General features: G+C 35.3%; 1 protein-coding gene across 1 annotated transcript in view; it reads right to left on the bottom strand.

The window, feature by feature from the left end:
* The window catches only part of EPHA6 (EPH receptor A6), a 970250-nt gene that overhangs the window by 129168 nt on the left and 822153 nt on the right, over positions 1-18929 (bottom strand). The window contains exon 13 of the mRNA XM_013972057.2: positions 11786-11847. Coding sequence (XP_013827511.1) covers positions 11786-11847 — 62 coding nt within the window. The remainder of the gene's footprint in view (positions 1-11785; positions 11848-18929) is intronic.

Genomic DNA, 18929 nt, shown 5'->3' with positions numbered 1-18929 from the left:
ATGTTTATTTCTATTTTACATGGCCAAGATTTTTCCTGACATCCATAAGGTTAAAAGTACTTTTATAAGTGAACTAAGATATGCAGCTGCCTATTTTTCACTTTTTGATGTTTTCACTAGTGGTACACAACTCTGGTGCATAAAAGTTCAGGAGTCTTAACATGAATCAAGGTAACACCTATACTAGTATTCTCATATTGTTCTCTGCTACATGAACAGCAACAAGAAAGATGATTTTATATAAGAATGTACTTGGTGAAACAATAAAACTCATTTTGTTAAATATTGATTCTTGATTATGTATCTCAGGATCAATATCTGTGGGGCATAGAAAAGAGCTGATTAGGAATAAGGGAGTTGATCCTGAGAGTTCTCCCCAATAAAGCTCCTTCATACAAATCTTTTAAGAATCTCTTTTCCAGGGAACCCACCTTGTAACAATATCTATCTATCTATTTGTCTATCTATCTGCTATTTATAAAATGTATGCCTGATTAAAGGGAAGCTCTCAAAATAGCTGTATATTCTTCTGGGAATTCACAAACATCAATTATTACCATATTTTATACAGAAAAATATCTAACATTCCCTAAATATTACACACCAATCACAGTTATAAGCTCATTAGAAGTATTATCTCATTTAATCCTTGAAACAACTCTGATATAATAGTAGTTACTGTCTCTATCTTCTAGATGATCAAACATAAGGGCAAAGAGATTTAATAACCTAGTAGATGGTGAAGTCAGGATTTGAATCCAGGCACAGCTTACATAATTATAATTCTAGAGCTTATATATGTGAATTCCAAACCTTCTACTATTAATTGGAGTTATCCGAAAAACTGTTGACCCCAAGTGTGCCAGAGTGACCCAGTCTGGGCTAGTTTAGGCAGCTTAACTTAGTTCAGTAAATCAAGGTACACAATAAACAAACAGCACTCCAGATGAAACCAACAAATAAGGATCTATTTATCTATGTGTAGTTGAAAGGAATAGGCTCACTTATTCATACATGAGGTATGGCAAGAATCTATTTCTCTACAACTCTCTCCTTCAAGAAAATCTATATTCCTTTTTCTAGTCCTTGTTAACATAAGCCTTCTCAAGTATGGTTTAGGATATAGTGGTTTTCTTGAATAAGGTACATGGTTAACAAACAACCATCTGAATAAATAACTGAATTAAATAACCTTTGATACCATCTAGTAGTACACTGGTTGCTATTGCTACATTATTCCTATTGCCTTGCATAAAAAAAGTTATTTTTTTTTAAGGTAGGACAGTGGTTTTCTTCCTTTTATGCAGCAGTTCTATCACAGCATCCACTATATGCCGTGCCTTGTGTCAGCACTCAGTAAATATTAATTCAAATTGAATTGAATTGTTTATGAGGGGAGGAGAAAAATGTGAGAGTGCTGAGATTTAATATCTTTGGGCTGCCTTCTAGAGATTAATCAAAAAGAAACTATGAATTTTTTTATGACATATAGGTTTTTTCCCCAGGAAGACAGATTCAAATGAAAGAGAGCGAATGTGGCATATTTACACACTGCATCTCAGAGCTTAGTAGCTGGAATTCAGTTTGTCTTCATTCTTCTTTTCCTTTGCTCTCTCAGCCTGACTGTTGAGAAACACGGAGCTTAACCTCTAAGTGACAGAGAGGGTGAGCCTGATTAGAAGGTGGTTTCTGAAAGCTGCATATAATATCTGTTACTTCTGAAAACCGCAGAGCTCCATACAACCTCCTCTCAGACTCTGGAGCACAACATTTCCCAGTCGGAGCAGTCACTGGCACGTCACATTGTCTCCACAGTAATATAATCTCTTGTTGATGGTTTTCACTGCCCAATCTTGAGGGTTGTGCCCCACAGACACTGTAAAGCCTCTCAGTGTCCATTCATCCTAGGTTAAGCTCAAGTACTTTGTGCTTAGCACAAATGTAGGGTTTGAGTGCCATGTTGTCCTAAACTCATCATGTTATTATCTAACAACTTAAAAAAAAAACAGGGTTTTTTGAAAATACAAATATCACTCTGGCAATCATTTGCTTTTCAAAGATAGAACAAAGTATAGTATTCGATACAAAGATATGGCTTTGCCTGTGTCTCTAGTTTCACATCCTATTCTGATTCAGTTTTTTGGTGTTTTAATTCACCACCACAACATGTTATGTTATCTAATGTGCTTTGCTTATATGGTTCCTTCTTCTAGGAATACCTTCTAGTCTTTGGGCAACCAAGATTTTCATGATAAGCATCATATCTTTTGGGAGGTCCTTAATAAAATCCCAAGTTCATTCTTTCAAACAAGACTCATTTAACCTCTTCTGCAGACCAGTTATTGTGCTAATTGCTGTAATCAGAGTAAGAAGCAAAAGAGAAAGGTACCTCCTCCATTTTACCTATATTTACTTGAAAGCAGGAAAACAGAAAATAAAATTTAAACTGGGGCATGAAACACTGACTTGTGTATAGAGAACAGAAGTGGAGAAATCAATTAGGAAAATATTAAAGGAGGCTGAGCGCCAAAGAATTGATGCTTTCAAACTGTGGTGATGGAGAAGACTCTTGAGAGTCCCTTGGACTGCAAGGAGATCAAACCAGTCAATCCTGAAGGAAATCAACCCTGAATATTCATTTGAAGGACTGATGCTGAAGTGCCGATACTTTGGCCACCTGATGCAAAGAGCTGACTAATTGGAAAAGACTCTGATGCTCAGAAAGATTGAGGGCAGGAGAAGAAGGAAGTGACAGAGGATGAGATGGTTGGATGGCATCACTGACTCAACGGACATGAGTTTGAGCACACTCAGAGAGATAGAGAGGGACAGGGAATCCTGGCATGCTGCAGCTCATGGGGTCTCAACGAGTCAGAGACAATTTAGCTACTGAACAACAACAACAAAGAGTAACACAGGATAGAGAAACTGGGGATTAAAACTCAAAACTGAATAAAGTTTGAGATCTACTTTAGAGACACAGCTAGCAGGACTTGCAAGGAGTAGGGAATTGGTCAGAAAAGTGGAGGAATAAAGTTGGAACATATTTCTTTTTATTGCTCTCAAAGCATCTTGTCTATACTAACATTAGCTAAAGCCGTCTGCGTGCGCGCGTGTGTGTGTGTGTGTGTGTCTGGCTCTCCCACTAGCTTGACCATAATCTCACTTAAATCTCAGGACCTAGCACCATGCCTGGTACTCAGCAGATATGTAACAGATACTCACTGGATTAAACTGAACTGAATTTATTTTTCTCTTAATGGACTAAGTACTTCTGGCTTTTAGTCAATAATAGAATATTTTCTTGAAATATTTTTTATGGAAAGTTAGATTTACTACAAGAGATTCTCTGAGAAAATCATGAGTAAATGACAAATACTGACTATACTTGTAAGCATCTTCACTTCTGAGTACAACCTCCAGAATTTTGTCTTTTTGCTAGAAAGTGAGGAAAAGGGGAATAAACATGTTATACAGATGTCTGCAGTATCTGTTTCTAGGTCTTCACTAGAGAATTATAGTAATGTTGAGCCCATCAACAGAATAGCCTTACAAACTATCAAAGATCTGTGGATCATAATATATATCACTGTCATCAAACATTCCTGTTGAAAAATGTGCAATACTCCTTTGAACAGAGTAAATAATTGTTATAGTGACTCAGTATCCTAAAAACATTAAACATGAGTGATAACAATATACCTAGTAGATAATAAACTACTATTCTAGAGGAGAATTAATAAAAATTGCATGTCATCATTTAACAAATATTTGCCAAGAATTCAATTCACTATGCTATGTCTTGGTTAGCTACAATAAATAAATCAAGTTGCAAGGATTTCTTACAAAAGTAGTAAAATAAATACTGTTAGATAATGACAATTTATGATTTAAAATGAAGTGACAGAGGATGAGATGGCTGGATGGCATGACTGACTCTATAGACATAAGTTTGAGTGAACTCTGGGAGTTCGTGATGGACAGGGAGGCCTGGCGTGCTGAGATTCATGGGGTCGCAAAGAGTTGGACACAACTGAGCGGCTGAACTGAACTGAACTGAATGAACATTTGGTTAATATGTATGTCAAAAGACTTTTTTGGTTTACCAACCATGAGTTATAAAAAAATGGCACCAGCCTTTCAAAACAGAGTGACAAAAATAGAAGGGTGAGCTGGAGAGTTGTAAAATTATTACTTCCAAAAATGCTGACTTGAACTACAAAATGGCTACGCAGAAAATGTACTTTACTAAGTGGTTTACAAGAGATTGAGGTATACAAACAGTGACACTGTTAACCTCTTGTCTCCCTACTTCTGTGTTGCTTGAGGACATTCTGAGAAAACTAGATATTGAAAGAAACACAATGGTTTTCTAAGGCACTGATGATGAGAATCTCTGAAGAGTCACAACAGAGAAGAGATGAATTCCATGTTTCTAATTGTCCCTTAGCCCCAAAATATTCTCATCCATACTGTATGAATGTTCTCACTTCTTTTTTTTTTTCTTCCTAACTGAAATTTCATTATTAAGATTCTGTTTGGGCCAAATTCACAGAATCAAAAAGTGAAATGGTGGTTTCAGGGACCGGGTGAGGGGGATATAAAGAGTTACTCATCATTGTGGCTCAGCTGGTAAAGAATCCGCCTGCAGTGAGGGAGACCTGGGTTCAATCCCTGGGTTGGGAAGATCCTCTGAAAAAGGGAATGGCTATCCACTCCATTATTCCAGCCTGGAGAACTCCGTGGACTCTGTAGTCCATGAGGTCACAAACAGACACAACTGAACAACTTTCAATGGGCATAAAGGGCTATTTAAGCAAGATGAATAAACTCTAGAGAGCTTCTGTACAATAATATACCTGTCATGAATAATACCATATTGTATACTTAAACTTTTGTCAAGAGAGTAGATCTCATATTAAGTATTATCACCAGAATAATGTACAATGAAAAAAATTATTTGGATTTACAAGTTCATGTAAAAATGCAAAGTTATCTGGGAGAATTAAAATAGTATTTGTGAATCACACATTAGTATGAATTAATCTAGTTTTATAACCAGCTAAGGTCTGTGACAATGAAAGAATGGGAGCAATGAAAGAATGAGGACAATTAGGATGGGGTAAAGGTCCAAGTTACAGGTAATTCTGTGAAGTAGAAAAAAGCCTAACCTGGTGATGAGAAGGATAGGAAGAGTGTGCTACCATATGGGATTTAAAACAGAAAAAATTAAACATCTGAGGATCTGAGAAGAGGATATTAAGAAAGGGGCGGATGCTGCATAAAAATGGACATTCCCCACCCCCCCAAATAAGGCACAAAAATCTTTTCAATTTTTTTTTGTTTGAAGGAAACTACAGGTCTTCTTTGTATTGAAAGTTACATCCTTGAGCTGTATTCTGTGTTAAAGAGGCTTTTATGGATCTGCCTAGGGACTTAAGCAGAAGCTTTAAAAGAAATATTTATGGGAAAATGCGTCCTGAGTTCTCAACAATTGATTTATTAGACTCAAAACTTGTGGTTCTCAACCATGACTTTGCAGAAAACAGTCCTTGGAGGGTTACTTCTATAACTTAAGTTTAAAGTTAAAATTCAGTTTTTATATGTTTCTAAATCAGGAAGTTGACCATGCTATGACTTTTTTAAATGTTCTTGAATTAGAAAAAGAAGTGGCTAAGGTTATTTATAGGTCTGAAAAGACCAGATCATTCTTGTTTAAAATAACCACTGAACAAATAATAGTCAATATCTCCTTTTAACTCAAGCCTTGGTTTTTGTGACCACCCCAGCTGAAAATCTTTTTATAATTTCTTATAGAATATTTGCTAAATCCTTCAAGGCTTTATTATTTTGTAGTAATTGTGAATTTGGACTGAAGCTAGGCCAAGCTGTATTTTTAGTTATAGAAGGGAAAGGCCACCAAGAATGGAATCAGAAATTTCAATCATAAGGAAACTAAAAATGTCATCTCTAATACATGTAAAAAATCTAGGAAGAAGAATAGATTTGTGAAACATGACAGTTGGATTTCAGATTATCTTTTAATACTTTAAAGTGAATCTGAATATATAATATATCTTTAACTTAAGGAGCTTTCTATTGAAATTAATTTTTTTTTTGCTTAGATTTGTACAAAGGTAAACTACAATAGTTACTGCATGCTGCACTTAAATAAAGCCAATAAAATTTAAACTTTTTTGTTTAGCATCTAGGGGAGGGTGTAACACAGTGCCAAGATCCTGAGGAAGCATCACCAGAGTGCATCAGAATTACTGCGAAAATTTTTGCAAAATATATCTGTTTGGATACTGCATGTGTATTTTGTAAAATCTCCGTAGGATGGAGATTCTGATTTCCAGGCATGGTTGAGAACCACAAGTTTTGAGTCTAATATTCAGTTTTGTAAATAAAAAACTCTCCTGTATGGTTCAAATGAGGGGTTAGGAATGACTATAGAAGAGTTCAGGAAACTGTATTCAATTTCTCTATATATCACTATAGTATAAATTATCTATCAATTAAAAACTTTAATATAAAGTCCTGTATGCAAAATGAGAATTAATAGGAATATTAGAAAATACAACATGGTACCAGATACTACAAATGACACAATACCTTTATAGTACTAAAATGTTTAAAGAGATCAATTCAGGCTATTGTATATTGATGCTCTAACTCCTAATTTAAGAAAAAAAGTTCAGTCAGTGATACGCTTTGTTCCAAGTATACTATGCTTTCATATATTTGGATGCTTACTGTCACATATTTTTAGAATAGTCATTGGCATTAAACTGGCACAGGCGTAATAATATTCACTGACATGAAGTTTCACATATTGTCTTCTGAAAAAATGTAATTAAAGGTATGTAATTCAACTGTAACTTTTAGAGTTTAAAGACAGATATTGGTGGATAAGTGTAATTCACTTTTTTTCTACTGTTGAATATAAAATGAATGTGATGTGGATTAATTATGCTCTTGTACCCCAGCACAAATATAACTCCACAAAACACAATTTACAAGAAAAAGTGTGCTAATAAAACACAGCTCTCATTATTAATATACAACTAGCATAAGGTAAAATGCTATCTTTACTAGATTTATAATTTGAGTACATAAATATTTAAAAGATCCCTTTAATTTTTTAAATTAATATTTGCTTTGCATTTGTTCAAGGAAAATCTTCAAATGTCTCACATTGCTTTTGGAATGCTGATATGCACTTATATGTATTATTTAAATACTCACATTTGTGAGGTATACCCAGATTTTAAAAAATGGTGAACATTAAGAATATTTTTAGCCACTAGAAAAAGTAGACCAAGAAGTGACAGGAAAACAATTTTAAAATACTCAGTCGGCTTTCCTGGTGATCCAGTGGTTAAGAATCAGTCCACCTGCCAATGGAGGGATATGGGTGTTTCATCCCTGGTCTAGGAAGATTCCCCATGCTGTGAGGCAACTAAGCCTGTGTGCCACAACCACTGAGCCCAGGCTGTAGAGCCTGCGAGCCACAGCTCCTGAAGCCTGTGCATGCTAGGGCCCATACTCTGCAACAGGAGAAGCTAATGCAATGAAAAGTCCATGTATTGCAATAAAGAGTAGCTCCTGCTCTCCACAAGTAGAGAAAGCCCAGATAAATCAACGAGGACCCAATGCAGCAAATAAATATTTTTTAAAACCTCAAAACTAATGACATCTTCTGAAATATAATAATAATAGATAAAATTACGGAGACATTACTATATGCCAAACATTTTCTTGGAGTTTTAGGTCTATAAGATATCCATTACAATAAAGTCATAATAGCTACAGAAAGAAGTTAGTGCCTATTCTTAACCTTATTTTGTGGATGCCATCATCACTGAATATTCTTTTTTGCTTTAACACCTGATCCAATCCCCTGGTGAATGCTATTGACTCAATGTTCAAAATGTATCAGAGAGTCTACCATTTTCCATCAACTCAACTGCAACTATCCTAATCTAAGCCTCCATCATCTCCTTACCTGGATTATTGAAAAGCCTCCTGATTTCCCTGTATCCATCTGAACCTCACTATAGTCTCATCTCAGTACAACAACAGAGCAATTGTTTTAAAACATAATCAGATTATTTTATTTTATAAAAAATGCTATTAAATAAAGAAGTAATTTCTTTATGCTTGACATATGATACCTCAAATTTTTAAAGTATTTTATAACTATTTTTATTTGGATTGCTAGCTAATATTGCTATAAGAAAAGAAGGTCCAAAGATTTAGGGATAAACAGTTGCCAGGTAAGCGCCAATAAAAGTGTTTATGAAATGTATATGTATAGTTAGACTGTGCAGGAATAAGCTTCAGGGCTGTGCCTCATTTACACTAGAGCATTTCCTTGGAAAAGCTAGGAGAACTTACATACCAGTGAAGTCATATCTTCTGGGCAGTCAGGCTGATGCTCCACTTTGCTGAGTCAAAATGCATTTTATTTTAAAAGGTAACACACACATATTCTTATATACCTACCCACCTCTCCTTTTCCGCATTTACATGCACATACACACTCACATACACACTTACACACAAACATGCTTACTTAACCACACCGTCATCTGCTAATATATTTCTTGAGAAATATCTGCAAGGATCCAAATAGTAGGTTTATGCATTCAGTGGAGTATCAAACCCAGCCAGCCACTGCCACCAGACTGTAATCTTGTACTTGGTTTGCTACCATTCCTTCATATTAAACAGGGAATTGAAGTGATTTTCAAATAGTGTGGGAGACCAAAGGGAAATCTTTTTTACCTCCAGTAAGCACAGAATGCTATTAATGAGCCGTGGATGGCTCCCCTACTACGACATGCACTTAGCTACTTCCTCCTCTCTGTGATTGTAGAAGCTGTGATTATCAAATTCTAAAGCAGTAGTTTGAAAAATGACTTGGCTTTTGAGACTATGTGGGATATATATATATATAATCTCTGCTTGCCATGGGGAGCTGAGTATCTGCTATTGACATAAAGTTTATGAAGCACTTTGACTTCTGAGATAAAACAGATATGATTACAAAGAAAGAATCTTAAAAAAGAGTAAAAAGGGAGTACTGACCCTATCGGAGAAGGCAATGGCACCCCACTCCAGTACTCTTGCCTGGAAAATCCCATGGACAGAGGAGCCTGGAAGGCTGCAGTCCATGGGGTCGCTACTAGTCGGACACGAATGAGAAACTTCACTTTCACTTTTCACTTTCATGCATTGGAGAAGAAAATGGCAACCCACTCCAGTGTTCTTGCCTGGAGAATCCCAGGGACGCGGGAGCCTGGTGGGCGGCCGTCTATGGGGTCGCACAGAGTCGGACACGACTGAAGCGACTTAGCAGCAGCAGCAACTGACCCTATGTTTTTTTATCCTATTCATATGATTTTTATTTTAATACTAATTCTTGTGAGGAGGGGACACAAGACCCCATGGGAAGATGGTAGTGAACTTATAAGAAGAAGTAATAAGTAATTTAAGATAGAAGAATTTAATGTGTATGAAATCATGGCTTTTGGATTCAGAGACTTGAATTTCAATCCTTGCTCTAAGGTAAGGTAAAGTCGCTCAGTCGTGTCGGACTCTGCGACCCCATGGGCTGTAGCCTACCAGACTCCTCTGTCCATGGGATTTTCCAGGCAATAGTAATGGAGTGGATTGCCATTTCCTTCTCCAGGGGATCTTCCCGACCCAGGGATCGAACCCGGATCTCCCACATTGTAGACAGACGCTTAACCGTCTGAGCCACCAGGGAAGTACCCATTACAAAATGTCAGGCGTTATTCTATATGCTTTACAATAATCAACTCAATCCTTACAACAACTGCATGAAGTAGATACAAGTAATATTCCCATTTTATAGATAAGTAAACAGAGGCACAGAAAAGTTAGTCACTTGCTCAAGTCACAAGGTCACATAATCAGTAAGTGGCAGAGCCAAGATGAACTGAGACAGTAAATGTTAAGGTTCTTATAGTATCAATAAAAATAGCCACATTATTTGAACATTTATTCTTTCCCAGATTGTATTGTGTCTACCCAATTGCACATAGAGCTGAAAAATATTAGTTTTTAAAATTTAAATCATGAAACTTACCACTTCTAAGCATGTTGTATGTTTATGAATAAATATTTTACAATATATATTTTCTTTACAACATGTTTTAATTAATTCATGATTCAGCAGGACAAAACTTAACATCTGAAACTAACATTTCTCTCCTAATTTGCTTGTGGCAGTCATTTGATCCAATTTTCAGCAGCAATTTAGATGAGTATCTGTTACATTACTTGCCATTATATTCAGCTCTAGGATATAGTAGATAAAAAATCTCAAGCATCATTAGATAACAAGTCATTTTGATATGTATCTGATAAAAATGCATTTCTGGATAAACATAATGGAAGGGCAAAAGTATATATGCATTTCAAATACCGTAGGAGGTCCTGATAAATTATACTAAAGTAATTTCGCACATTTACAGGAGAAATGGATACAAGCTATAAAATATATTCTGAGAATGGCTACAGAAAAGAACAAATTGTTTAGGTCCCTAAATGCCTATGAGTTTCATTTTGCCTTAAAGAGCATACTTGCTTGAGAGTATGCATTTTGTGAAGAGTATTGCTCTATAATAATTAGATGATTTTGCTGAATTCAGCTTCTGGCATTGAATCTGGACATCAAGTATAGTCAGTGTAAATATATCGTCACTGTTAATATTGAGATCAGTTGAAAGAAGAAGGAATGGAATAAAGAAAAATAAATGAAAATGGGATCAAGAGAGAGAGGTAAGATACACACAGAATTTCTCCAAATAACACTGTGCAAAAAATGGAAGTGAAGAAAGAATGCTTGAGATCATTTATTCACATAAAAAATGGAGAAAAACATATAATACAATTCAAATAGCAAAAGTCAGTCTTTTTTACATGAGAAAATTGGCTATGTCTCTGTAGATAAATATATATTAAGGGATACAGTGACATGCACATATGTGACCTCTGCTGGGGTGAAAAATATTTAGCCTAGTGATTATTTTTTATATTTGTATTTTTCCCATCAATAAATATTTTTATAGCATATGATGGCTCTTTAAATACTAAAAATATCATAAATACATTTTGAAATATAACTTCATGGTGTCTTCTTAGCTGTGCTATTCTGTACTACCGCATAAAACAAATGAGTTTTGTATATGCCATACTGTCAAGGATAAGTCACTTTAAAAAGAGTGCTTAAAACTTTTTTGTTCTAAAATAAATATCAGCCAGAGGTTAATTCTTTCTCATTTTGTTTTCTAAATAGCCAAATGAACTTAAGATGAACAAAGATGATAAAATCCATCTTCTCATATGAACTTGAGTCATTATTGGTAAGTATACATCAATTTAAAGGGTTCAGCACTATATACAAGGCATACAATATTTTGCTAAATAGTTAAATATAATCAAGCAAAATGAAAGACTATGTGAAGCAACTGAGTTTCATTTAATCTCTTTCTTTATAACATCATTTGAAATATGTATATTTGATATGGCAAGTCAATTTATAGGAGAAATCAGATTATCATGTGTATATACTTCCCCATCTCAGTAGCTCTAACGTATCACAGTATCAGAGAAATGCACCCTAGAGAAATTGCTGCCATTTTTTATGGAAGAATCCATGAATAACATTATGGACAAATTAATTTATGATAAATGTTTTAAATCTAGAACTCAAAATAGCTCATTTAAATGCCATCAGAAAAGAATACCTCACCCGCAAAAAGGAGTCTAGGGATCCATTCTCCATATATTCCACCACAATCATTACTGGTCTGCCTGCCAAAAGAGCAAGAGAATATATAAGGATTAGAGCAATTACAGAAATATGTGCTACACTTAGAGATTTCCAGCTGTGGCAGCTAAATTATTTGTATTTTATTAGTAGGAACTTCATTTTCCAACATGCTTCTATAAATATTAAACATACACAGTTCTCCATTTTTATAGCATTATTTCCTTTGAGTTCATAAAAAGAACATGAATTACAATATGAATTACTAAGAAATTAAGCATGTCCTTTTCTAAGGCCCTGCAATCACTTGTTTAGATTATGTTGTCCTGAGCTTTTCCTTAAAAGACAATCAGCAAGCTGAAGTCAGAGTTAAGCAGTTACTGGAACTGCTCTGGCAGCTGTGGTACAACTTCTCATCCAGTGATGCAGTAATTATGGCAGAATTACATTAGACTTAGCCTTTCCAAAATACTCCTAAAAGCAAAGCAGAAAGAAGAAATTCATAAATTCTCTTTAAGAAAGTATAAGTCATCAGTCATAGTCTACTTTTAAGGTCTTTTAAGTAGAAAAACGCCAGTAGATTGATGAATGCTACAAAGTTGGTGGGATTTATAATAGCTCTTGATCATGTCTTTATTGGACATAGATTAGATCAACAGAACTATGATGGCAGTACATGAAAAGTAAATAACTCTGATTTCATAGTCTAGTGCAGAAGCTAAAATCAGAAGCTGAACATCATTTATTTCTTTTTTATCATATCTATTTGCAATTGTTACAGTTCCTAATATACCTCTATTAGATAGAACATTCAACATAAATAGCTGTTTTCTTTTTCAAAGAAGAGAATCTATTTGTTCTGCCCAATTGCCCTAGTTTAAAAGATAAACTCATTTTAGGGAGGGAAAATTATATTTATCTGAAATAAACATGTATGACATATTTGCTTTTTACTTCTATATCTCTCATTTCTCACTGGGATTTTTAGCAAGTCAATCTGTACTATGCACAGAGTTTTTCCTCAGGAGCACAAAGAAGATCTGGAAAGAAATTATGTGTACCAGTGATGGAAATATTAGATCTCATATTGTAATTCATGTCCCTTTTATGAACTCAAAGCCTTAAGGGTTATAAAGGGTGACTGGAACAAATTAGTACAATGTCTGCAAATGCTAGATTTTACATTTGAATCTGTATTTTAGAGAGAAATGTGCTAAAGGTTAAACGTAGTAATAAAGATCCCCATTTATCATGCATAGAATTAGAATCCAAAGAAGTTTCCCATTTTGGCAAATTTCTATAATGTTCCTTAAAGTCATTAATTTTACCCAAATACATATTAAAAAAAATCAGAAAATATTGAGGTCAAACGAATTGTCAGCACTACTGAAGGGATCTAGAAGGTTCAGGCTTTAAATCTGAGAATCTGTCATGAAATCCTTTATTTGGCCATTGATTCCAGGGAGCTTGAAGACAGGAGCTGGATGCAAACACTTGGTTGGCAAGGTGGGGAGAATAAAAGTTTCTTTTCATACTTAAATATAAAAATTATGAACTCAATATTCCAGTTTGAATGATAATAGATTATGGATGTTAAGACAAAATCTGGGTTATTGCAATGACTGCCCAAGTTCTTTTCATAGTCGCACTTTTCTATCTATCTTGACCACTGCTGTCAGAGAAACATATTTATTTTCTAAAAATATATTTTAAAACAAATAAAAATATATTTAAAAAAACTGACATTCCCTATTACCCAGAGAAATTGAGGCATAGAAAATTAAATTATTTGTCCAAAATCCAACAGCTGGGAAGTGGCAGTATCAAGCAGTCTGTCTGAGAGCTTAAGCTCTTACTTCTGTGCCAAAGGTACCTCTCAGGTGTGTTTTATAGATCAGAACTGTAGGGCCCATCCTGTCAGCCAATCCTCTCCAGGGGTGGACTGTATTGCTCCTAACCAGTCTTTTCATTTACTGGCCCATCAGCTGTCGTTCTCACCTATATTTGTTCAGTCCTGTTTCCTTCTCCCTTTCTTTTTGGTATTCTCCTGCCAGGATTATCTCCCAACTTGTTTCCTTCCCTAATCATACCTCACATCTCCCTAGAATTTATAAACTGTACCCTACCTTGAAAGTCTCCCATGGTGACATTTCCTAATAGTTGCATTTCCATCACATCTATTGTCTGCATTAGGAAAAGTGTTCCTGGTTTTGTAGTAGGTTGTTTTTCCTCTACCTTCCCATAGATGCTTTGTATCTCTATTTACTGGATTTCTCAAGGTCACCTCCCATAGAGCTAAGCAGAGTAGGTGCTTCATAGAAACAAAGTGATTTTTCTCATCATTTTCACAATTCCTAAGAGACTAACACTGAAGTATTTCAGCAAGATTCTAATCTATGTGAATACAAAGTGCTTTGGAATTAGTTCTATCTATAACTTCTTGGGAGATACCTTTATACAATCTCAAAATTCATCAGTGACAAGTTTCATCTTCTCATTAAAGATAATAAAGTATCAAATGAAGACTCCTCCAGTTTCTTATAAATTAAAAGTTTCACACCTGAGTGCTGCGTCTTTTGTATTTTGTTCAGTAGCATCAATTGAAAGCATGTGTTATTAAACTAAGACATTTTTTTTTTTAGAATACTGATGGTATCTAACCTGTAATTTGCTTCCTAGTGGTTTTCTATAGGAAGTTAGTTACACTGTGAAGATTACAAGTTTACAGTCCATGATTACCTTTTATAATCAAGAAAATTGATAAGTATAATGGAAATTATCAAAGTTAGGATGGTATTCTTCAAAGATGAGGTTAGGTGAGAGAAGTCTATTGGTTACAGTGCTTTTCCTGTGTTATTGTTCAGTTCAGTTGCTTAGTCATGTCTGACTCTTTGCGACCCCATGGTCTGCAGCACGCCAGGCCTCCCAGTCCATCAGCAACTCCAGGAGTTAACTCAAACTCATGTCCATTGAGTCGGTGATGCCATCCAACCATCTCATCCTCTGTGATCCCCTTCTCCTCCTACCTTCAATTCCTAGCATCAGGGTCCTTTCAAATGAGTCAGTTCTTCACAACAGGTGGACAAAGTATTGGAGTTTCAGCTCCAGCATCAGTCCTTCCAATGAATATTCAGGACTGACTTCCTGAATCAGTGTTATTGTTAAATATGTAGAAATTATATGTTGCATTTTTGCTCTTAGAAAATACATTTGGATGTGATTCTTTTTTGTATTAAATATTTTCAAAATATTTCAGCTTATTTCCCTTTTTACAGTTTAAAAAATTATTTATTTACTTTAATTGGAGGCTAATTACTTTACAAAATTGTGGTGGTTTTTTGCCATATATTGACATGAATCAGCCATGGGTGTACATGTGTCCCCCATCCTGAACCCTCCTCCCCACTCCTTCCCCATTCCATCCCCCTGGGTCTTCCCAGTATCAGTTACCCTAAGTGCCTCACGTTGCAGGATTAACTTAGTATTCACGTTGCACTGAAATGAACGGACAAGCTCCATGGTTCTTGAAAGTTAGTCATGTCAAAATTCCCAGATCCTTTTTTTAGAAGCCTTACCAGTTAAAGAGCTCTTCGTAAACATTTCTACAAGTCACACAAAAAGTGAATTTCTTTGGTTTTCCTTCATGAATAGCCCAGATATTGTTACAGATATTTTGAACTGCATTAGAATCAAGATTCTATAAGAAATCACTTATATTCTGAACACAATGAATCACAAAATCCAATGTCATCTTTTTCTGTTATAGAGAACAATAATTTTCTTTAACCAGGACTTTTATAGATGATTAACTAATGAATCTTTTTCAAATTTGCAGCTTAATATATATGATGATTTTTATACAGGAGGTATTGAGAAACCATACAATGATAAGACTATTGTTAAAGGAAACAAAAGAGAGGTATTCTTTAAATGTTTCAGGGAAATGTGGGGGCAAATATTTTGGGAGTGAAAGTGTCCCCCTTTTTTAGGACTCAGAGAAGACTCTGAAAGGAGATTATAGATTCAACATTTTCATATAAATAATGAGTTTTTGCTGGATGTAATGTTTTGTATCAGCTTGGCAATTTCTCATGTATAATTTCTCAGTATTATTAAGAATCTAACAAATCTTAACAACCCTAAAACTATTACAGATTTAAATCAATGGTAGTTTATTTAGCATTATATAGCATCCACATTTTGTCTAATAGATAACAAAAGTTGTGATAATAATTTGGATTTACAACTAGACTGCTTGTATTTTTTCCTCCCAAGTTGTAATTCAGGACTTTTTGAGCCTGTTATTTATTTCTACCTCCCTGTTTTTGCTGTACTAATAATGAATTATAATTATAATCTCAAATGGATTTGATAACAAATGAAATGGTTTTCTTATCCCTCTAAGGCTGGATGGCATCACCGACTCGATGGATGTGAGTCTGAGTGAACTCCGGGAGTTGGTGATGACAGGGAGGCCTGGCGTGCTGCGATTCACGGGGTCACAAAGAGGCAGACATGACTGAGCGACTGAACTGAACTGAACTGAACTGAAGGCTTTCAAAGGATGCAGATGACATAAATTTGAACATTATATATTAAATAATTATTTTCATTCACAAGAACTAAAATTGGAAGACTGTTTTCTTAACACTGTTGCCTGATGAGTATCAGATCGTGTCCCAAATGAATTGTGTTCTCAGTGAATTCAAATAACAAAGTTAAAAAATTTCTCTTGAACTTTCTTTTCCTCTTCTATTCCTGTTTTGGCTAAGATATCACCATGCATCTAATAACCCAGGTTTGAAACTCTGTTGTAATATTGGATTCTCTACTTTATCAAACCCTTCTTAGTCTATACGTTATTAAGTGGTGCTGATTCTATACAAAATCTATTATCACTGTTCACATTCTGCATTTGTTTTCTCTTGCTTGACCTATTGCAATAATCGTTTATTGGTTGTACCTTTACAGGTACATAATATTTATTTTAAACATTCAGCAATATAGCATATATACATATTTAAGTGCCTACTATGCATCAAGTACTCTTCTGGTTTCTGGAGAAACATCTCCAATCAATACAAGATTCAGCTCTCAAGGAGTGTATAGTGGAAAGGCAGATAGAAATAAGTAAAGAATTGCTATAAAGGGCTAAAGATTGTTTTACCTATTGCATTGTTTCTTCAGGATTAAAGTCCAAACTGCTTGGCAACTACATTCCTTCTCAGTCTCTCCTCTACCTTTGTTTCCTTTGTCATCTTTTACCACTTTAGTTCTGTTACCTCCTGTTTTTCAAATTCTCTAGGGGACTCATAATTCTCTAAGAATGACTTTACTTGTACCTTCCTCTTCTCCTTGGAAGACTGCCGTCTTACTCTCTTCATTTGGTAAAGTCATATACTTACTTATTAAAAAAAAAAAACAAAACAGAAACGTAAATACCATCTCCACTGTCAATTCTCCTGTGAATCACTTTTTGTTTTAGGAAGATTTATTGTTTACTTTTTCTTCTGTTTACATTTAATCAAGAAATTATATAACACTTACTAGGTATGACTTTGATACTAACTACATAGGTGTCTGCCTCCTTCTTTAAAATGCCACTGAGGTCAGGACTGGTGCTTAATTTGTGTCTGTAAGTTCACTGTCTACATTTAGCACAGAGTGCAGTCCCTACAAGGTACTCAATTTTTCTTTTTTTGACAGGAATGTCAAAAGGAACACACAAATAAAGATGTTTTCTAAGAATAATTCTAGACCTAGAGCAGTTACTGAAATAACAGAATGGCAAATCAATGCACTTTAATTCTAAATTATTTGTATTAAGGGGACAACAGAGGATGAGATGGCAGGATGGCACACCAACTCGATGGACATGAGTTTGAGCAAGCTCCGGAAGTTGGTGATGGACAGGGAAGGCTGGCGTGCTGCAGTCTACAGGGCGGCAAAGAATTGGACAGGACTGAGCAACTGAACTGAACTGACTTTGCATTATGAAAATATGGTTTTGAACAGAAAAAAAGCATAATTCCAATTTCAGCTAGCTACCTTCATGATCTTGGGCAAGATATTTTAGTTCTTTAGCTTTTGCATCTATACAATGAGGATAATATTACACATCATATATACTTTTTCAAAGGAGTAGATAAAAAAAATACAATTGACACAGAGTCTGGCAATAGCTGCCACTCAAAAATGGTGGTGAACCTTTATTTTTTTTTTCCTTTTGGGTATGGTTACTGATTTCCCCTTATTATCATAATTGTACATTAGGCAAGAAAAAATAGTTTTATAAAAAGGGACCATTTCCATATTTTACTGTACTTTGGTGTTGATATAAAAATTCTTTGATATCCTACAGCAAAGTAAAAACAATTGATAGTTCAGTTCAGTTCAGTTGCTCAGTCATGTCTGACTCTTTGCGACCCCGTGGACTGCAGCATGCCACATTTCCTGTCCATCACCACTCCTGGAACATGCTCAAACTCATGTCCATCAGGTTGGTGATGCATCCAACCATCTCATCCTTTGTCATCCTCTTCTCCTGTCTTCAATTTTTCCCACCATCAGGGTCTCTTCTAAGGTGTCAGTTCTTCATATTAGGTGGCCAAAGTATTGGAGCTTCAGCATCAGTCCTTTCAATGAATATTCAGGACTGATTTCCTTTAGGATGGACTGGTTGGATCTCCTGGCCGTCAAGGGACTCTCAAGACTCTTTTCCAACACTACAGTTCAAAAGCATCAATTCTTTGGTGCTCGACTTTCTTTATAGTCCATCTCTCACATCCATATATCCATACATGACTACCGGAAAACCCATAGCTTGGACTAGATGGACCTTTGTTGGCAAAGTAACGTCTCTGCTTTTTAACATACTGGCTATGTTTGTCATAGCTTTTCCTCCAAAGAGCAAGTGTCTTTTAATTTCATGGCTGCAGTCACCATCTGCAGTGATTTTGGAGCCCCCAAAATAAAGTCTCTCATTGTTTCCCCATCTATTTGCCATCAAGTGATGGGACCAGATGCCATGATCTTAGTTTTTCGAATGTTGAGTTTTAAGCCAACATTTTCACTCTCCTCTTTCACTTTCATTAAGAGGGTCTTTAGTTCTTCTTCGCTTTCTATC

Source organism: Capra hircus, chromosome 1, assembly GCF_001704415.2.
Source record: "Capra hircus breed San Clemente chromosome 1, ASM170441v1, whole genome shotgun sequence".
Taxonomy (NCBI): domain Eukaryota; kingdom Metazoa; phylum Chordata; class Mammalia; order Artiodactyla; family Bovidae; genus Capra; species Capra hircus.
The sequence above is the reverse complement of the archived record's forward strand: the minus strand, read 5'-3'. Positions and strand labels throughout refer to the sequence as shown.